The sequence below is a fragment of the Microcebus murinus genome, chromosome 1 (genome assembly GCF_040939455.1).
Source record: "Microcebus murinus isolate Inina chromosome 1, M.murinus_Inina_mat1.0, whole genome shotgun sequence".
Lineage (NCBI taxonomy): Eukaryota > Metazoa > Chordata > Mammalia > Primates > Cheirogaleidae > Microcebus > Microcebus murinus.
In genome coordinates this window covers 152420268-152442596 of record NC_134104.1, presented here as the reverse complement: position 1 = coordinate 152442596, position 22329 = coordinate 152420268, and the positions used below count along the sequence as shown (strand labels likewise).

The 22329-nt window shown below is 40.1% G+C and overlaps 1 protein-coding gene across 2 annotated transcripts in view; it reads left to right on the top strand.

Annotated features, from left to right (window-relative positions):
• LRRC2 (leucine rich repeat containing 2) overlaps window positions 1-21616 on the top strand; it is a 42050-nt gene extending 20434 nt beyond the window's left edge. For both annotated transcript variants that reach the window (XM_012771039.3, XM_012771040.3), the window contains exons 5-9: window positions 3173-3309; window positions 8866-9011; window positions 10370-10525; window positions 14902-15038; window positions 17513-21616. In XM_012771039.3, the coding sequence (XP_012626493.1) occupies window positions 3173-3309; window positions 8866-9011; window positions 10370-10525; window positions 14902-15038; window positions 17513-17562 (626 nt within the window). In that variant the 3' untranslated portion in view covers window positions 17563-21616. The remainder of the gene's footprint in view (window positions 1-3172; window positions 3310-8865; window positions 9012-10369; window positions 10526-14901; window positions 15039-17512) is intronic.
• The last annotated feature ends 713 nt before the right edge of the window (window positions 21617-22329 follow it).

Below are 22329 nucleotides of genomic sequence, written 5' to 3'. Positions count from 1 at the left end.
GCTCAAGGAGCAGAGGTCTGGGGGCTGCACAGAGCGCCACTCTTACAACACGTGCCCTGGGACCAGTGGAGTGGCACACTCGCGTGAGAATTTACCAGAAGCCTGACCATGTGGGACAAAGGGTGGCTTGTTGGGCCTCAGGTGTTCATACATGTCTTGCCAAGTGTGTCTGGACTACAAAGACCTGGCCACCCTTTGGTCCAGGCCAATCTCAGGGCTGTTTATGCAGCTAATTACCTGAGGGATGAGGTGATGTCTTCGGCCAGACAAAGAGCAGACTCGCTCACCACCTGCTGTGGAGCAGCGCATCCCCCAAGTTCGGTGTCCCTCAGCTGAGTGCAGTGTGTGCATAGCGACTGTCCAGGCCTTCTCATCATGCCGGGTGGGCTCGGCCGTAAGGAGAACGGACATAAAAATGCCCTCTCTGACCGGGAGCCTTGAGTCTTCTGCCAACATCCATGAAACAGCAACAGGCAAACTTACCAGCTTGTAAATTCAAATTCTAGACCCCACAAGGACAACTGCCCAGTTTCTGGAAAGGTAGAAGGACCTTACCAGTTTTATAACTGAAAAGTACCATCTCTGACTTGTTAGGGGTAACTTACCTCCTGCCCCTTCATTTCACAGATTGGCGAGAGCAGGTCCCAGTGACATTAGATGACTTAGTCCAGGGGTGGGGAACCTGCGGCTCTAAGGCCACATGTGGCCTTCTGGGTCCTTAAGTGCGGCCTTTCGACTGAGTCCAAATTATACAGAACAAATCCTTTTATTTTTATGAATACATTTTTGTCCTTTATATTTTATAAAAGCAAATATTAGATGCTTATCAGGATTTCTAAAGGCAACTACAGAGCAGGGAAATGCAGCACAAATTTCAAAATTGAATGTATAAGCAAATTTTAGTTTTAGAAGATATTAAATTGATGTGTTTATATTTTTAATTTTTGAAATGAACATGTTCAAAAGACCAAAGAGTAGGCTTTAACAAAATAATCCTCGAGATGACCAACACAATCACAGCATTAGTAAGCCATGAGGGCTGGAGGGATCAAATGAAATGCAGTGCGGGGGGTGGGGGGGAGGCCCAGGCCAGCACCTGGCACCCGGGGGGCCCCCTAGACGTGCACTGTCCTCCCCTGCCCTCCCTCCTGCCCCTTGTCATCTGTGGGCCGTCCCTCGCAGTGGCTGGATTTCTCCTGCTCACTTGGTCCTGAGCATTGTCGTCCTGCAGGGCACTGGGCAGCAAAGACTCCAGTCAGCCTAGAGGCACACCTAATTCCTAAACCTGGGTCCCCGGCCCCCCTCGGCCCCCCTCAGCCGCAGTCCCACTAGTGCCAGATAAGATGGTTTGGCTGAACCCGGGCTGAGCGCTCCCCGCCCACTTCCTGCCGGTTCCCCCAGCCCTGAGATGTTTTCCTCTTTGCTCCTTCCAGCTGAAAGAGTTTGGCTTCTCTCTTCTGCGGCTGGTGTTCTCATTCAAGGTCTTGTCCAAGGTCCTCTGCTCACTGGCCAGCCTCAGTGCTCCCCGCTCATCATCTGGGGTGCTCCGCCCGCTCTCCATCAGCCCTCATCTCTCCAGCTTCGCCTGCAGTGGGTGCTGGGGGGCCCGCAGCAGCTCTAGCTCGGGAGTCATGCTTGTTTTCTTCCAGAGCCCTCCAGGCACTTGACACACTAAACCATTAAGCCACACCTGTCACCACACTTCTTGCACGTCAGCAGGGAACAGGGTCAAAGTTTATGACACCAAACGGGCCATGACATGAATAGCACCCTGTTTACCCTCCCAGAGCAGAGTGGATGGTAGCTGATAAGAGCTGGGCGTTAAGCCAAGTATGTGACAGCTGCTATTGCATTTAATTGCCTTTAATTATGAGCTGCCCCATAGATGTACACATTTTACAGGTGAGGAAACCGGACTAAGAGGTTAAATAATATGTCAGTGAGGCATGGCCAATAAGTGACAAACCAGATGCAAAACCAGGTGTGTCAATCACAAAGGCTGGACCTAGGGGGTATGTGTTTTCTGATTCTTTGTCAACTGCTTAAGGAACCTGTTTCTTTTCCAGATGGGGGAACTTTTTTCTTCCTCGGGACTTGGGCATGAGGTCCGGCTCTGTAGGGTTTGGCTGAGGGTGTGTGCCAAGCCTGGGGTGCTGGCAAGGAAGCCTTGCGTGGGGTGGCTGGGCAGCCCCCACTGGGTGGGGCAAACTGGTGGGGAAGAACGAGCAGTAGACACAGTTCTACATCCCTAGTTCACAGCTTGGCTAGCCGAGACCCCTCTCTTGTCATCTTCCCCAGAACGTTTGTGTCCCCAGACCTGTACCCTGTCCTGCCAGGCCTGCCTTCTGTTCTGGGCCTGGCCAATCACACTGGATCCCTGAGGTTATGCCCTGCTGCCTTAGAGGTGGCTTGGTTTAAGAAAGCACCGTGAGGAATCCCACATGTCCCCACTGCCCCTCCTCTGGCTTCCTTCATCTGGAAGGTAGATGCTCCTAAGGGATGGGGCTGTGGCCCTGTAGAACACATGGTTCTACACGTGGTTCTACCTATGAAAGGGTCTCATAGTGTAATTTTCAAGAAGCATGAATTAAATAATAATTAAATCAATGCAAATATGAAGCCAAAGATACATGGTGAATTATATGTAATCTATACACAATTTGCTTCTTTTAATCATTTAGCACATACGTAGAGCTTTATGTGTATTTCAGTACATAGTTCACTTCCCATTAGAGCCCACCGTTAGGCTATCGCTGGTCACTGTATTTCCTAGAAGCTGTGCCACTCTTCAAAGTGACTGCCTGTTATTTAATTCATCATGTAATTTCAAAGGAGTTTGCAATCTTATGGGTGCTGAGCCTGACCCAAGGTGCATGGACGGCAAATCCCCTATACTCACCTTGCCTATAGTTTCACAAAGGATTAAACAATTGAAGAGTAAGCAATAAATAAATGGGTAGATAGGTAGGTAGGTAGATAGATAGACACTTATGATCAAGGACCAAAATGCTTAGGATAAAAGATGAGTAGACATTTAATAAAGAATGCTTAAAAAACAAACACAAAATATATTCAGTGACTTCCCCATCTTTATTAATATGTTTTACCTCTTAGTTTTTGTTTTTGTTTTTAAAAGACCTACTCAATGGCTGTTAACTTTTTCTGATGACAGGTTGTTTGAAGAACCTTAGAGAACTAAATGTGAGTTTCAACCATCTGACGAGCATTCCTCCAGAACTGGGAGACTGCGAAAATCTAGAAAGACTGGATTGTTCTGGGAATCTAGAATTAACTGAGCTGCCCTTTGAAGTAAGCAATGCACAGTTCTGCACTGTGATTTACTTTGATTTAATTGATTTATTTCGGTGTTGTCAGAAAGTATCAGTGGTGATGTATCCCTCTTTTATTCTTTATGGGGGCTCATTATGCTGCTCAGGCTAGCTGCAAACTCCTGGGCTCCAGCAATCTTCCCGCTTCAGCCCCCTGAGTAGCTGGGACCACAGGTGCAGGCCACCGTGCCTGGCTCTCCTTCTGGATTTTGGTAATTTGTGTCTTCTTTCTTTTGTTTTTTCCCTTGTTGAGCCAACTAAAGGCTTTTCAATTTTATTGATCTTTATATAGAGCCAACTTTTGGTTTCATTGGTCTTCTCTCTTAATTTTCTGTTTTGTATTTTTATTGATTTCTACTGTAATCCTTTATTATTTCCTTTTTTTCTGTTTTCTTTGGATTTAAGTGGCCTTTTTTCCTTGTTTCATAACTAGGAAGCTTAGGATATTGATTTGGGCTTTTCTTCTTTTGTCATATGGACATTTAGATTTATGATTTTTCCTTTAAGTATGGCTTTAGCTGCATCTCCTGCACTTTGATATGTTGTTTTAAAATATTCATTCAATTCGAAATATTTTCTAGCTTTCCGTATGATTTATTCTTTTGCCCGTAAGTTATTTAGAAGTGTGTTGTTTAATTTTTCAAATATTTGGGGATTTCCCTATTTATTTTTGTTGTTGATTTCTAATTTAATTCCACTGTGGTTTGGGAACATGCTTTGTGTGATTTCAGGTCTTCAAATTTATCAAGACTTATTTTATGGTCTAGTATATAGTTTAGAGAATATGCCATATGCTCTTGAAAATAATTTGTACCTACTGTTGTTGGGTAGAGTGTTCTGTGTACAATTGCTCTTCATTATTCATAAATTTCATATTTGCAAATTTGCCTACATGTTGAAATTTATTTGCAATCCCAAAATCAATAGTTGTGATGCTTTCGTGGTCATTTTTGGACATATGCACAGTGGTGCAATGTTTGAGTCACTTGATGTACTGAGGTCAAACAAAGCAATGTTCTGCCTTCTTGTTTCAGCTCTTATACTATAAAGAAGCATCCTTTTTATCTAGTTAGTGCCATGGTTTTTTTTTGTTTGTTTGTTTGTTTTTTACATTTTTGTTGTTAATCCCACTGGCTAAACATGGTCCACAAGCATAGTACCAAAATGTTATCTAATGTATGTTAGATAAGCTTTGTTCTGGCATGAGTTATAGGGCTGTTGGCCATAAATATATTAAATAAGGTGTCTTTAAATAGAAACACACATAAAGCAAGGGTATGTATTGATTGGTTGACATAAATGTGACTAGAGGCTCTTAGGTTCCTATCTCTGTGTTTCCCCTAAGAGCAATGATTCAGTATTTGGTAATTCAGTGTTTACGGTGATTTCACAGAACATAATTACTGTGAATAACAAGAATCAATTGTTTGTCAGTTAGGTCAAGTTGGTTGTTCAGATCTTCTATATTTTTGCTCATTTTCTGTTTAGTTATTTTATCAACTACTAAGAATAGGGCATTGAAATGTCCAATTATAATTGTTGATTTGTCTTTTTGCCCTCTTAATCAGTTTTTGCTTCATGTATTTTGGGTTGTTCGGTTTATTATTGTTTTATCTTTCTGATGTATTGACCATTTTATTATTAATATCATGAAATGTCCCTTTTTGCCCCTAATAATATTTCTTTTCTTAAATAAAATTTTGTCTGATATTAATATAGTCATTCTTGCTGTCTTATGATGATTTACATGATATATATTTTCTATCTTTTTGCTTTCAATCTATGTGTGTCTTTAACCCTAAATTGTATCTCTTGTAGCCAGCATATAGTTGTTATTATTATTAGTATTATTGGCCAGACTAACGATCTCTGCCTTTTGACTGGGTTAGAAAAATACCATTTTATTTCTTCTATTGATTTTTTTGCTATTTTTGTTTTTATTTTTGTGTCTACTTGTTCTAGAGATCACAAGATGCTTCTTAATTTATCATAATCTACTTCAGATTAGTACTAACTTAATTCTGGTGAAATATAAAAGCTATGCGCCAATATATTTCCATTCCTTCCATCCTTTGTATTATTATCATATATATTACATCTATATATGTCATAAACCAAAAATACAGTGCTATACTTATTGCTTAATACAATCTTCTACCTTTTAAAGAAGTTAGAAGAAGAAATAAAAAAGAAAAAAGAATCTGTATAGAATCTTTTATGTCAATCCACATATTTATCATTTCCCATGCTCTTTATTTTTTCTGTGTCCTATAGTTACTCTCTAGTGTCATTGCCTTTCAGCCTGAAAGATGTCCTTTCGTATTTCTTGTAAGGCAGGTCTTCCAGCAACAGATTCTATTAGTCTTTGATGATCTGAGAATCTCTTTATTTCACCTCCAATTTTTTTTTATTTCGGCATATTATGGGGGTACAGATTTTAAGGTTTCAATAGATGCCCATTCCCCCCTCCCCCCACAAGTCTGAGTCTCCAGCATGACCATCCCCCAGATGGCCCACATCTCACTCATTATGTATGTATATACCCGCCCCTCTCCCCCCTGCCCACCTGCCCAATATCCTATTACTGTAGTACCTATGTGTCCACTTAGGTGCTGCTCAGTTAATACCAGTTTGCTGGTGAGTATATGTGGTGCTTGTTTTTCCATTCTTGGGAAACTTCACTTAGTAGTATGGGTTCCAGCTCTAACCAGGAAAATATAAGATGTGCTACATCACCGTTGTTTCTTAGAGCTGAGTAGTACTCCATGGTATACATATACCACATTTTATTAATCCATTCTTGGATTGATGGGCACTTGGGCTGTTTCCACAGCCTTGCAATTATGAATTGTGCTGCTATAAACATTCGAGTGCATCACCTCCATTTTTGAAGGATGGTGTTTCTGGATGTAGGATTCTTGGCTGACAGGTTTTTTTTCTTTCGGTGTTTTAACTATGTCATTCTACTTCCTCTGTCCGCCAGTGTTTCTAATTGCATAGGTGCTGTCCTGCCCATACGACGGGTCCAGGTGCGGATCTCTTTCTCTATCCTGCCAGGGTTCATTGAGCAGCTGGGATGTGTAAAGTTTTACATCAGATTTAGGAAGTCTCAGCCATTATTGCTTCAAAAATGTTTTCCTGCTCCTTTCTCTTCTCACCTGTGGTGCTCACGTGATACGTATGTTGGGACACTTGATGTCCCACAGGTCCGAGGCTTTGTTCATTTTTCTTCAGTTTTCTTTCCCTCTGCTCTTTAGACTGAATAATTTCTATTGATCTATCTTTTAGTTCACTAATTCTTTCCTCTGCCACTTTGAATCTGCTGTGGAGCTCCCTAGTGATTTTTAAAATTTCCATTATTATACTCTTTATCCCCAGAATTTCCATTTGTTTGTTTGTAATTCCTGTGTGCTTACTGAGAATCTCCATTTGTTGATTCATTTAACCTTTGTCCCATTTTGGTTTTTGTCGTTGCGCAGATATGTTCTTATTCTCATGTTGATTTGTTGCTGTCCCCTCCACCAGTCCTCCACAAGAGCAGGATTTTGCCTCATCTGCCCACCTCTCCAGTGCTCAGGACAGTGTGTGGCACATAGTAGCCTCTTACTAAATATCTGTTGAATTAGTGAGTAGAATAAATGGATGAACATTAGATGAATTTTAAATGATTCAAACAGCTTTATCATAGCTTCTTCCCATTCACAAGTGTGGCTTGACTCCTTATTACCTAGCATTTCTAATACGGCCTTTAAAATCCAGCACTGTACTTAGTGATCTCAGACTCACTTCTGCCAGCTCCAGCAGCTCTGTCCATTGCGAGTCCTCTGGTTTAGTTAGGGGGTTCCAGCAGGGACGGCCTCTCCAGCACCCTCAGCATCTTCATGTGCCTCTGCATTTGCTAAAATGTGTCTGTCTTCACAGGATGTTACTTACACAAATAATTGACACAATTCTGATTTAAAATTCAAATAAACAGCAGGTAGAATGAATGCCCCATAGACGGTTAACTGAAGGAGCAAACAGAAATTCTGAGACAAAGGTAAAGCTTATAAAACTTCCAAGCTACATGTACATTTTTGTATAAAAAAAAGTGTTTTGTTTACTATGACTGAGGGTCATATTTTGATCTGCACAGCGTTGGAATTTTCAGATAGATATAAATACTTCCAGAAGAGTTTCTGAACGTTTTCCTTTGCCCTTGATGAAAGTAGCTAGTGGGGAAATGAATTTATAGCCAAGTAATTTTTCTCCCTGCTAGTTCAATGCCACTGTGATTTTTCTTACTCTGCTTTTCACAAAAGTTTAAAATTATTTCCTTTAAGTGCCTCAAAACATTATTTTACAGTCTAAAAATGCATTTTATACATTTATTATAAAAAGAAGAAAGGAGAGTGAGTGATAGTAATTTAGTCTTGATTTTTCTGCTGATCTGATAAGCCTGCCAACACAGAGACTTTAGACTGAGTTATGGACACCCAAAGTCTCTTTCTCAACTGATTATTCATCACATTACTGTCTTCACATTCATTTTTGAAATTCAACAGGAGCAAAATTAGAATGTCCCCATTCCAAAGAATGCTTAGTGACCTGTGTCTTACTAAAGCAAATTCAGCACTGTGGCATTGGGTTTCATATTAAGCTAAATAGAGGCATAAATCTACTACTTTTTTTTGTACATTTCAGTAATACCTCCTATTGGTCCAATCGGCTCCATATTTCATAACAATTTTGAAAATGTATCTCAAGAGGCAGCTCGGATTTTATTCCTGAACTCTCTAAATAAGTCAATGAAAGGTAGCTCCTATGTTTCCTAGTACTACCAAACTTATAAAACCAAATCCAAACATGAGACACTCTTCCCATTGCATTTGAAATCAAAATCAAAATATATGTCCACACATATTTCAGGTACCAAGTTAAAAATAAAAATTATGGACATGAAACATAAACGGTAGAGATTTCTGATCATTTGCTATGTCACTTTACCAACCCAAATGTGGGTCAGCTTAAGAGTTGCCAAAACTTGTTAGTGCAGTCTCCCCCAAGTCATTCTACTCTTTCAGACTTGCACTTTTTGTCTTCTGTGACTTTGCATATGCTGTTCCCCCATCTCGGTTTCCTTCCCTACCTTTCCATCTGCCAAGGGTCCTCAGGACCTGATTCTAATATTCCATTCTCTGTGGGCTCTTGGTTGATCCCTGGCCCATACCCCACTGTGTTGTTGGGCAGATTAGATATTTACCCGAGTTACCAAACATGGCAAGTTGAAAGCTCCTTTATGTTCTTACTACGTAAAATTGCATTGCTCCAATAAACTCCTGGAGGGCAGCCACAGTGTACTGTTTATCTTAGCTTCCCCAGCATGTCAACAGTGAACGACACATAGTAGGTGCTCCAAAATACAGACTATATTGATCTGTTTTGCATATATTCATAGAAATGCCTTTGGGGAAGAAATATCACTCTAAAAATTATTAATTGAACTTAGTTGTCATTCTCATAAAACTAAGTAGAATATTTTGTTGTTCTTTTCTAGTTAAGTAATTTGAAGCAAGTTACATTTGTAGATATCTCAGCAAACAAGTTTTCAAGCGTCCCGATATGTGTCCTGCGGATGTCTAATTTGCAGTGGTTGGATATCAGCAACAATAACCTGAATGACCTGCCACAAGATATAGACAGGTAGCTACTTGCATTCTGCAGGTTAGGTATATGAATTAGTTACTAACTCCTTGAACACTGTTAACATTTTAAACATGTAGTACGCAATTGTTTTTTGAAATCAACTAATTTTCCAGAACTTATTATTTCTAGGAAATTAGTTTTCCAGGAAATTACAGAATAAGACAATTTCCAATCTGCATCACATCTATCCATGTATGTGTGTGCATTTGAACACGTCTTCATTGTCTTGGCCAACTTTAATTTGTTTCATTCTTCCATAGACTGGCATCATTAACTTTTCTTTACAACACAGAAGTAGAAAAGTAAATTTATTACATATAGAATAGAAACATATCTCTCTATGTTTAGAATATCAGTGAGAACAATTTTTATTTCATTCATTGATTTACTATACATAATCTATCAAATAAAATTGATATGCTTAGCAAGGTTTTCAAATTATATTCTTGTAGCTATTTTACATTTAAAAAATAATTATTATACTGAATCACTTAAGATTCACTCATTCATCCATTTATAATATTATTTGGCTCCTGTATGGCAGCCCGGAGAGTGGGATGGGTGTAAAGTGGTGAATGAAACACAATCTCTGGCCTTCTGGAATGTACAGACTTTTTTTATAAAGAAGCATGAGCCAGCTATCATGACACAGAAGCCAATAGCAGCTTAGGCCTGATTGACATCTTGCATGACCTGTCTCTAGTCCTGGTACATTTGATGTGTATCGATGCTTTCCGGGTTTCTGAGAATAAGTGGAAATTATTTTAGTTTGAAACACAAGGGGGAATTTATGAAATATTTGTGGCATTAGCCACAATTTTGCAAATTAATGAAAGAAAAATCTTTCAGTGAGTTAGAATAAAATAGAAAACAGAGTAAAACGTATTTTCTTTTCGCTCTGCTGTTTTCTTCCCATCTTAAAATTGGAAAATATGATGGGAGAAGAATAACTCTGCTTTTAAGGTGTTCAAAAAAGAAATACATTGCCAACATCCGTTTACTCTCATTCCAACTCTAGTAAGATTTTTTTCCTGTGTCCTGTTGACTCTTATAAGTGCAGGAGACACTTGAAGAGGGGATATGCTGATTTTTGAGGCCCCATGATGGTCCGTGTGCTTATCTTGCTGCTATGTGTGTCTTTAGTTGGTGAATAAGTCAATAAAAACTTAAAAAGAAATTGTGTCACCTGGCATGACTTTCTTAATTTAAAATTTAAAGTGAGTTTGTTTTCATAAAGGTGGCATATATAAAATAAACAAAGTGGGAGTTCCTACTGGAATTTGTTTGTAGTCCACACTGGTTTTCTTAGCTGCGAAGCTGAGTCCTGGTGTTCTCTGGTTCTGTTCACTTCTTAGGCTGGAAGAACTGCAGAGCTTTCTCTTGTACAAAAACAGGCTGACCTATCTTCCTCAGTCCATGCTTAACCTAAGGAAGCTCACCCTGCTAGTCGTCAGTGGGGACCATCTGGTGGAGCTCCCAACTGCCCTTTGCGACTCATCCACACCATTAAAGTGAGTAGCCCAGAGACCCCCCAAAGAGGCACGTTTGGACACAGGTAAGGAGTTAGGAGCCTTGGAGCCGGGGCCGCTGTCTCAGGAACCGGATTAGATGGTTCTCGTACTCTGAGCACCTGAGCCCAGTCCCAGAAGGTCTGATGACTTCACAGGATTTTGAGGTTTTCGGCGTTTGGCTCAGAGGATTTCTGGATGCATGCTACATGCTGGTGGAAGGTGCAGTGGGGCACATGCCTGGGCCCACTGCCTGTCGCTCAGCACTCATGTCCCTGCTGGCCTGGAGGGGGCAGCAGCTGTTGAACAAATCCTCCCTGGTACCCTCACCCTTCTTTACTTTTCCTTAAACTAAACCACCCATAACTAAGAAAAGCCATGCATGCAAACGTGATACAAACAGACTTCCATCTAGGGTGAGAAGGAAATGGAATTGAAAATCCCCAGCTCCACCCTCCCCTAAAATGACCCCAAGGCAGCTGACGTCGCTCCCTGGTAGCACATCCTGCCAGAATTTGGAGCCCTGGGGTTCCCCCATCACCTTTACCCTAGCAGCTTGGAGCCTTCACGGGAGATGGCTCTAGTACGAGCCACCTTGTCTCTGTGTCCAGAGACCCCTGTGCCTCGAATACCAGGTGCTTGTTAAAACTCCCCCTGGAGGGAATATTTCCCTGGGACCCCAAGCTCTCTCAGTGGTGAATGCTCACTATCAGCACAGAGTCCAATCCTATCTTCCTGTCCTTGCAATAAAATGCATGGCAAACAAAGAGGCTTGACTATTGGACACAGAGAGACCAATTTCACACCTGTGTAAGTACAAGATTAACAGGGGTATAAGACATCTCCCTGCTGCCCACCCCATCCCATCCACTGGAATGGGTCTCCCACTGTCCTTGGCTGGGTTGGGAATGTTGTTTGCATAAGAAGAGGCCCACTGGTGAGAGGGCAGCAGGATCCGTCCCTTCCACATGTGGCAGCTTTGCATCCGAGAGAGGTCAGGGTAAAACTGTCATCTAACTAAAGTCATTTCAAATGACGTAATTATAGGACTCAGAAATTTAAGAGAATCAGATGAAACCTCTTGGGATTATTGAAAGTTAAATAAAAAGACTAAACGCAAGTTTGTATAAAAATTTAATAGGTTACTGATTTTAAGGAATAACCTATAGAAAAATAAGGGAAGAAATGATGGCATTAATAGCAGTAACCAAAAGTACAAAATATCTAGGAAAAACCCTAGTGAAAAATAGTTCTCTTATCTGAAAGGGACTAAAATATCTTCCCAAAGGCTATCAAAGAAATTGTGAATATTTGGGAAAGACATACTACTATATTTTTTTCTGGGTAAGAAGATGGTAAAGATGTGATTTCTTCCAAAAATTCTACCTAGGTATGATATAATTCCAATCATAACTCCAATGGAATTTCCTTTTTGGAACTTGAAAAATGAATTTGAAAGTATATGTAAAAGGAAAAAAGCTAAGAACGGTCATGATAATTTTGGAAAACGAGAGTAATGTTACAGAACATTGTAATTCTTGGCAAATGATGTGATGTGGAGCAATGATTTATAGATAAATTACTGGAAGAGATTAATACATGGTACAGGAATTATCATAAACCAATGAGGAAAGTATGGATGATTTCATACAAAATTGAGGAAATTGGCTAGTTAGAAAAAAAAGATAAAACCTATTCCTCATTTTATAGCACAAGAAAGCTTTGTAGCACATAGCCATATATGCCATATATAGTGGATATCATAAATACATGGTACATAAAGCATATAGAAAGTTCAAGCCACAAGTTCAATATAAAAAGGAAGGCATAGAAAGAATAAGAAATACCGTGTTAGGGTGGTGGCTTGACCATATGTTTCACACTTGTCCCTCCTGAGAGCCCATTAACATGGAAGGAAAAAATGTAAAATACGTAAGCTTTGCAGTGACGGAGAGAGCAAGGGGAGGCCTTCACAGAGTGAGCGATCTCAGCACGTTTATGCGAGACATAAAACAGACAGGACAGCGGTGATTGGTGACGATGGGATGAAACAAGCCCAAGCCCAGAGAGCAAGCCGGAGAGTGGGCCGGTCTGCCCTGAGGAACTCTGAAGAAGCTCGGTGGTCAGAAATTCCAGGTACAGGGAGGTACAGACAGAAACGTGGTGCTAGAAACAGAAGGAAAAAGGGACTATTTCCACAGTAACAGGCAGCCTCCCTCAACGTCCTCCTCGACTCCAGTGGGCGGAGCACTCTGCCCAAGGCCCCTCGAGGGTGGCCCTGGAGAAAGGACCCTGGAGTTTCGTGTTTGGAGATTGCCCAGAGCACCTGCTAATGCCCTGCCGGGGTGACCACCCCCAGTGAGGCCCACCCCGTGGCCAGAACTGCTCGTATGCCCAGGGTGCCCAGCCAGCATTTCTGTGTCTCATTCTCAAGTATGACGGCATCACCAAGCCTTATCACATAATTGTCACAAAAATGTAAATATTGTTTACTCATTTTCTATTTTGGAATCAACCTCTAGGTAAAATAAAGTTTAGATGTGGTTACACATCAGAATGACTATAGTATTGACCTTAACGATGTAAAAGGTTACAATATCTGTGATATGCTTTTAGAGGCATCATAAAGATGAGACGGTTAGCTGGGTGTGGTGTAGCCTGTAGTCCAGCTACTCGGGAGGCTGAGGCAAGGGGATCACTTGATCCCTGGAGTTTGAGGTTGCTGTGAGCTATGATAGTGCCACGGCACTCTGGCCTGGGCGAGAGAGTGAGACCCTGTCTCTAAAAAAAAAAAAAAATTAAAAAAAGATGGCTAATGCGTGGATGGATGTGTGGATATGTGGTAAAGCAAGTATAGTCTGATGTTTTTTACTTTTTATTTTTTTATGGAGATACACTCTCACTCTGTTGCCCTGGGTAGAGTGCAGTAGCATCAGCCTAGCTCACAGCAACCTCAAACTCCTGGGCTCAAACGAACCCCCTGCCTCAGCCTCCCGAGTAGCTGGGACTACAGGCATGCACCACTACACGTGGCTAATTTTTTCAATTTTTAATAGAGGCGGGAACTCGCTGTTGTTCAGGCTGTTCTCGAATTTCTGAGCTTGAGCAATCCTCCCGCCTTGGCCTCCTAGAGTGCTAGGATTACAGCTGTGAGCCACCACGCCCAGCAGTCAGTTGTTAAAAGTAGAGGCTGAGAGGTGTGTACATGGTTGTTCATTATAAAATTCTATTTTTCTGAATATTTGAAAATTTTTATAATAAAATGTTAAAAGAATATATAAAAATTGGCAGGTGCGAAGGTTGGAAAATTGAAGAGAAAGGGAGGACTACCATTATTTGATTGACTGACACTAAAATATTTGTCCTAAGGTAGAAGATATTTTAAATAGATTAAGTAAAAATAGCAATTGACAATGAAGGAGAGATGCCTCTGGGATCCAAGAGTAATGCAAGGGAGGGTGAGAGAAAACTGCTTCACAAAAAGGTACATTATACTCTGCAAAATATAAAATATGTACAGCGATTACTTTGATAAAAACTTTGAAGAATAAAATATAGATATGTTTCCTATTTTGGGATAGGGAAGAATGATAAAAATTAATTAATGAAAAATTGTAAAGGAAAAGGTGAACGATTCTATATACATTAAAAATGGAAGCTCTTTTATTTTCTCCATATTCAGACATTAAATAAGACTAAAAGGAAAATGAAGAGGGAAAAATACTAACGCATGACATGTGTGTGGCTCTGTCTCCCATATACAGCGCGCTCTCCTACGAGCCAGGGACAGCAGCTAACACCTCAAGACTGCAGGGCCTTCAATTGCAACCAAAGACTATTTGAGAGATTTCCAATTTTGAATTGAAACAATTATATCCTTCACACCAAAACATCTTTAAAAATCGTGAAGACAGAAGGTCAAATGCTGCTTTTTTCATAGCAATAGTGTGTTTTCTGCATACCTCTTTTGTGGGGATTTTCTCCGAGTCCTTTGTAATTTAGCGACGTCATTTTAAAGTCTGTTGTCACTAATTGGGGGTAACGTCAAACACTGCAAGACAACATGCAGTTGTAAGGATCTGACTGAGAGGGTGCGTTTTGTCCACTTCGAGTCTCCTGTCCTGTCTTCTCTGTGACTAAGGTGTTCTCGTTTCCTCATCAGGGCTCTGGACAGTCAGTCTCTGCCTTAAAACTGACCCCACACTCCTGCTGGATTTGGGATTCCACTGTGAGACTCATAGTATATGATCAACTGTGACTTTCTAGGATGAGCCGGACGTCGGGGTTTCCTACCACAGAGGTTGTGATCTGACATGAGAACATTTGCAGTTAAAAATGCACAGGTGATAATGTCATATTTTCCATGCTTTCTTGAATAGATTTGTGAGCCTTATGGACAACCCCATTGATAATGCACAATGTCAAGACGGCGATGAAATAATGGAAAGTGAACAGGATAGCCGACATTTTGATAAAGAATTTATGAAAGCCTATATTGAAGATCTTAAAGAAAGAGGTGGGTTGCTCATATTTAAAATTATTTAAAATGAATGTCCAGAATTCCACTCCCTTATGCCACACATTTATTAAGTCAAATTGACAAAAAGTTAATTGGTTAGGGAGCAGGTTACTTTGTAAATTATTTTTCCATTTACCCTCCCAAAAAACCAAACCAAAATGACACATTTCCTTAAAATATCAAATTTTTCTAGTGCATTTGATTGCTTGGTATATCACCGACTGTTTGACAGGGAGGCCGAGAAACACACCCTTAGAATGTGAGGATTGCATTATTACATGAGCTTTAACTAAATAGTATTGACAAAATAGCATTCGACGTTAATGGGAATATACAGTTCCATTTCAAAATCCATTTATTTTCAGCTTTTGAAAAAGTTATGTCACATAAAATCAAGGGATACTTATATAAAAAATAAATCTCAAGAGGAAAAACACAAGATAGCAGATTAGTGAATAGATCTGTTTAGTTTTGCTTTTCCACGGGGTGGTGACAATATAGAGGAGCGTGGGTGGTCAGGTCCCTCAGGAAAGGGTGGGACGGGTGTTTCCCAGAGCCAGATTCCGGTGGCTGTTTCGGAAGGAGTCGTGAGATCCTGCTGATGTGCGGGAAGGCGTAGAGTCCCCTCTGCCTGTCACATGCAGACATCCAGGCCTCAATGGCCGTTTGGACTTCTAATCACCTCCTCCTTTCTGGATCCGAATGCCTTGGAGTTATCACTTAATTTTTCAGTTGTTTTCCTTGGTGAGCTAGGCGTGCAGCTGACGGTAATAGGGATTCCTGTGAGGGTAGGAGACAGTAGCACTGGCCCCAGTGCCTGTGGGGACGAGATCTGTGGCAGGTTCCCTCTGTCACCCTCAGGAAATTCCGTGCACAAGAGCGTCATCCTCCCTCATCGGGAGATGTCTGAAGGTGCTCAGTCACATTCAGACGTTCAGAGATTCCATGGCACTAAGGAAAAATTCCATTTATTTGATAAATTGAAAACTTTTTCAACTCAATTAAGAAAATTTCTATACAGTTACCTTTAATCTATATAGCTATCACTAATCTTTTTTGGTTTTTGTTTTTGTTCTTTTTTTTTATTAGTACTCACTGATGTATGATTTTTCTCTTATGAAAAACTTTATTGTTCTATTTTACTCATTTAATTATTCATGATTATATTTTAGAGCTATTATATAAAAATACAAAAATGGATTAGAGAGAATAGGTCTTAAATTTTGCCTCTATGTGGCCAGCAATAATAATTTGCTTTCAAAGTTAATTAATTTAAATAAAATAAATACTATTTAATGAACAAATTCATTATAAAATATTTATTAATAAATAAATTCATTATTTAAATAAAATGATTTGTTATTTAAAAATAATTTGCGTTTAAAAAATTAGTGATAGATTTTGAATCCATTCACTTATTTCTAAATAATTGTAATGATTTTAATTATTTATTCATAATGGATAATCCTGTTGCTAATACTCAATGTCAAGATGATGTCATAATTTAATATTTATAAATAATTATAATAATTCTCTTTCATATATTCATATTGGTATTGCTAATATTCAGCTGGTTTTGACCTGTAAAAATGCTAGTTTCTTACGGTTCAACCTGTATATGGTCAAGCATGTGCTTTGAATTTTTAAGAATGTATTTGTTTTCCTTTCTTAATTGTGGTGTCTTCCATTTTTTCTCTCCTTCCTCAATCGACCACTGTCTGAGTCAGTCGTAGAGTCAATGGGTATCAGGAAAAAAGTAGGTTTAGTCCCCTTCGGCCTGCAACTGTATGCAACTCAAGACTGATGGGGTTGTTTGTGAAGCCCTCACTGGTCCTCACACTTCAGTGAACTTACGAATCAGGGTTTTGACCCATCATGTGTGGGTAGGGCTGAGAAGGTGCATTTCTAACAAGTTCCAGGTGGTGTTGATGCCTTGTGCCCGAGAACTGTTGCTATTCAGACATCCTTTGACAAGATTACCTGGGAAGGGAGAGAGAGATGGCCGCTGACTAGCAAGAAGAACAAGTCTGGGAGAAGGTTTCCCTAGTAAGATCAGACTTGGTGTAGGAATAGTCCTAACTTCTCCCTTCCACCTGGGATCCCCAATCCCAAGTCCATCTGTTTCTGTTCTGTCAGCTTTTATTTCTACAGGGTCATGCAGTTTCCGAGATCTTGATGTAGTTGTGTGAGTTGGGTGGAAAGATTGCAAAAGAGTGAGAGTTAATTAGATCTAAACATTTCTGAAGCTTGGCCATGCGTTTGTGATGGCTGACTTAAATGGTGATAAATGTGTTATTTAGCACTTATACATTATCTCTATACTTAAAGCATGAAGTGGCAATCATTTGTGTATTGACATAAGCCATGCTGTGTAGTTATTTATTCATTATTTATTATTTCATAATAAATATTATTTATTATTTCATAATAAAATGGTGAATGGTTGAGCATATTTTTTCTTTTTGTTACAGAATCTGTTCCCAGCTATACCACCAAAGTATCTTTTAGCCTTCAACTTTGATATCTTCCATCAGAAGACTGCCAAATCTCCCCATCCTGTGGAGCTTTAAATCTTTGTGTTATGTGTCATGTCATATAGCAATAATGGCTTGTGCTTAAGGACACAGTCTAGAAACCACTGTGATAGTTGTTAAGAAAAATGATTTTCAAATTTCGTATTTATGAATACCTCCTTCCATGGACTGGAGAATTGATAAATTGGCTTAAATATTGATATTTACAGGTTCATTTGCATACACTCATTTCCAAATAATGCACATTTAATATTTTTTTAAATGTATTATTTTTTAAAATTATAGCTTAAAGACCAAATTCTGAAGTTAAGTGCATTGTTTTCAGGAATTAAAGGATAAAGGGATTGTGAAAAGAGCATTTATATTGGACTGGTCAGATGAGAGTTTATTATTTTGAAAAAGTTTTAATTTTATTAAGATAATTTTCCTTGGGCTTATATCAGTTGCTATTTCCATATGTTTTAAATTATATTTTGGCAAGTGTTGGCTCTCAGGAGAGACTTTAGGTACAATCTGGGCCTTGAAGGTAGAAAGGCTGGAACGTCGGCCCGTGCTTTGGGCACGAGGCGGTCAGGTGGTAGGTGGGTTGCCCTGGCTGAGGACGTGTGGGCCTGGCTATTCGTGGAAAACCTTGCATGGCCCACGTCGGTGGCCATCCTGCCCTGAGTGGCTGCCTCGGGGGTCCTGGGACTGACCTCAGAGTAAAGAGCAGAACAATGCCCTCAGGGCCCTTTCCCTAAAGGTGGCCAGCTAGGGTAACAGAGAGGACTAGTCTACACTGATAAGGAGTCCCTAGCAAGCCTTCCTTGTGGCTATGGAAGGAGAACTGTGCCTTCGCAAAGATGCCTCGGCCCAGAGGGAGCCCATGGGACTGTGTTTGTCATTGACAAGGATGGGATTCATTACGGGGCTTCGGGCTCTTAGATCACGTTACATGCTTTGGAGAGATTATACACAGTCTCTTATTTTTATTCCACTGTCTTGGGCTAAAATAAACAGGATTGTGACGGGTGCTCTTCAAGATAAGCTTAAACAAGTAGCCTTTGTGAGTCAGAAGGGAAAGGTGCACACAGTTCCATGTTCACACAGGAATCGACACCTCTGTGCCCGGTGCCAGGCCGCCCCACAGAGCTTCCTGCGGTGGCGGAACGTCCCACGTCTGTGCTGCCCAGTGCAGTGGCCTCCAGACACGCGGCTCTCAGCGCCTGAACAGTGTCTGCCGTGTCTGAAGAACTAACTTTTAAATTAAATTTAAATAGCCCCGTTGTTTTGTCAGGCCACACTCGAGGCTGGAGTAGCCCCCAAGCGACAGCGGGGTAATTCCCATGAGGGAGTGTCCCAAACCGTCCCGAGATGGCACCCTGTTGGGGATTCCAACAAAAGAAGCACTAAATGCCAGGGTGACCAGTCCAGACCTTTGTTAGGGGACTGACCTACGGGATGGGCTGCAGCTCCTTGTGGCGGACAGAGAGACAGGGGTGTTCTACCCAGGCACGTCCCCAGTGAAGGGGTTGGGTCAAGAGTTCACATGATGGTTTAAGGAATTTGGCTGGGGGCAGGGCTGGCTTCTACGTGTTTAGCAACATGGATGATCTTCTAGTGTTTCCAGCAACAAGCTAAACACCCTCATCGGTGCCTGAGAATGTCCAAGGCCTGGGCTTGGGTTCAAGCCTGCAGGGGAAACAGGTAGCTGGCTGGGTCTCAGAGCAGTCAAGGTTTTCTTTCTTTCTTTCTTTCTTTCTTTCTTTCTTTCTTTCTTTCTTTCTTTCTTTCTTTCTTTCTTTCTTTCTTTCTTTCTTTCTTTCTTTCTTTCTTCTTCTTTCTTTCTTTCTTTCTTTCTTTCTTTCTTCTGTTTTCTTTCTTTCTTTCTTTCTTTCTTTCTTTCTTTCTTTCTTTCTCTCTCTCTCTCTCTCTCTCTCTCTCTCTCTCTCTCTCTCTTTCTCTCTCTCTCTCTTTCTTTTCTTTTTCTCTTTCTTTCTTTTTTTTTTTTTGACAGAGTCTCACTTTGTTGCCCAGGCTAGAGTGAGTGCCGTGGCGTCAGCCTAGCTCACAGCAACCTCACACTCCTAGGCTCAAGCAATTCTCCTGCCTCAGCCTCCCCAGTAGCTGGGACTACAGGCATGCGCCACCATGCCTGGCTAATTTTTTCTATATGTTTTTAGTTGGCCAATTAATTTCTTTCTATTTTTAGTAGAGACGGGGGTCTCGCTCTTGCTCAGGCTGGTTTCGAACTCCTGACCTTGAGCAATCTACCCGCCTCAGCCTCCCAGAGTGCTAGGATTACAGGCGTGAGCCACCGCGCCCGGCCTCCTCTGTGTTTCTTGATCAGCACAGAGAGAAAGCAGGGGAAACTGGGGTCCCTGCGAATGCGTGTTTGCCATACTGGACAGCACAGTTCAGGCTTTGGGGGTTATTCTGGGCTAGAAATGAAGGGTGACATTTATTTCCTCTTGTCTGAAGAACCAGCCTGTTCTCAGGGGCATGCATTTTAAAAGGGTTATCGTTGATATCCCGATATTTTGTCTTGATGAGCTTAGTGATACATCTAAACATTTTATTCTCAAGAGATGTAATACAGGCAGAATATTCTAAAACCACATGGTCATGCTTCAGTAGAGAACTGCAGCAACTTCAAATCAAACTCTGAGAAGGAGGTTAAAAGATGAAGAGTAGGAAAATAAGAAATCACTGTATTTGAACCTAAAAAAATTATAATTTTCTTTTTAACACTTTAAAATGTAATTCAAATTCATTAACTGTACTACCTGAATGATTTTGGAATTTTATTTCATGCCAAGGTATATGTTATATACAGCTAAATGGAAAATGTATCTGAGAAAGGAGTGAGTGGGGGCTTCCACACAAATAGACTGTTCATAATTTATGTAAATTTTATTAAAATAAAAGCAGTCTTTTGTGTAAAAACCTTGTCTCAGTGTCACATATAAATAAATGGAAAGAATTCTGCATTGACATGTAATTATTTTGTGTTACATGATAACCCAAAACAAATATATTATTTGAGTGTTTGTAGAGATACTATTTAATTTATTCATATAAATGTAAAAATACAGAAAGATTCTAGAGTAGCATCTTAATGGAAATATTATAGAGATTTGAAAATTTTACATAATACATATGGACTGATATGTAATTTGGGAAACAGAATATATGTATAATCATTAAAGTAATGAGTGGAAAATGCTTGTCTCTCTTACGAACTGGCATGTGTTTGTATCTGTCTTGTCCCCACTATTAGGTTTTCAGTTCCTAGAGTTTGCCTAATACAGGTATAGACTGTGCTTAAATGTTTGACAGTGACAGCAAGTCTATGCAGAATTTATCCACAAATTTTTGCTGTGTTCCCAATAGTTATCTCTGTGCTGAGATACAGAAATATGAGTTGTGACATTGCCTTGAAAATATGAACTTGCCTCATAAAAATGACATTTTCTAGAAATGCAAATCAAAACCACTACAAGATATCACTTCATACGCATTAGTAGGGCTATGATAAAAACAAAACAAAACAAAACAAAACCAAAATAAGCATTGGTGAGTAAGTGGAGAAATTGGAACACTTGTGCATTGTCTGTGGGATTGTAAAATGGTTTTATCACTATGGAAAACAGTATGATAGTTCCTCAAAAAATTAAAAATAGAACCACCATATGATCCAGTAATTCCACTTCTGGGTATATGTACAAAAGAATTGAAAGGAGAGTCTCAAAGAGGTATTTGTACAATCATGTTCATAGCAGCACTATTCACAATAGCTGAGAAGTGGAAGCAACCAAAATGTCCATCAATGGATGAGTGGATAAACAAAATGTGATGTATAATAATACACACCATAGAATACTATTTAGCCCTGAAGAAAGGAAATTCTGACACATGATACAACATGGATGAACCTTGAGGACATTAGGCTAAGTGAAATAAGCTGACCACAGAAAGACAAATACTGTATGATTCTACTTATTTGAGGTATCTAATGCAGTCAAATTCATAGAGACAGAAATTTTAATGGTGGTTACCAGGGGCTGGGGGAAAGAGGGAATAGGGAGTTGGTTTTTAATGGGTATAGAATTTTAGTTCTTTAAGATTAAAAAGTTCTGAAGATCTGTTTCACAACAATGTGAATGTACTTAGATGGCTGAACCGAACGCTTAAAAATGGTTAAATGGTTTATGTTATGTATTTTACCACCGTTTTAAGAAATTGCATTTTCTTTACTTTCGTGAAATCAAATGTTGAGCCTGGTTTGCAAATGCATTCCATGTGAACCAAAGCTCTTTGAGACCTGGTGTTAAGTTCCAGTTCTCTAGTGAGCCAAGTGATAATACTTTAGGGCTAATTTCTCATCTTTACCTTTGCCAATTTTGCTTTTAAAATACTCTCATTATAGAACAGAGGACAATATGGTTATTAAATATTAATAACACTATAATTATGGTGGCATCACAATTTAGGTCATTAGAATCTTGCAGAAGCCAAATTCCCTGGGGCTGAGAGGGGACACGTGGCAGGCTACATTTTTAGTAATTTATTCTGACAAATTAAAATAACACTCCTTCCCAGGGGATTACATTACTCTTCTAAAGTCCCCATTTCTATCTCTGAAGTTTATAGTAACCAGAAATTTATTTGTTCAAATGCAATTTGCTGGACCAAAGGTCCTCAATCCAGCTCTCTGTCCTCCCCATCTGGGTTTTGGGGGTGCACCCTCCGTGACTCCCCCACTTGTGCCACTA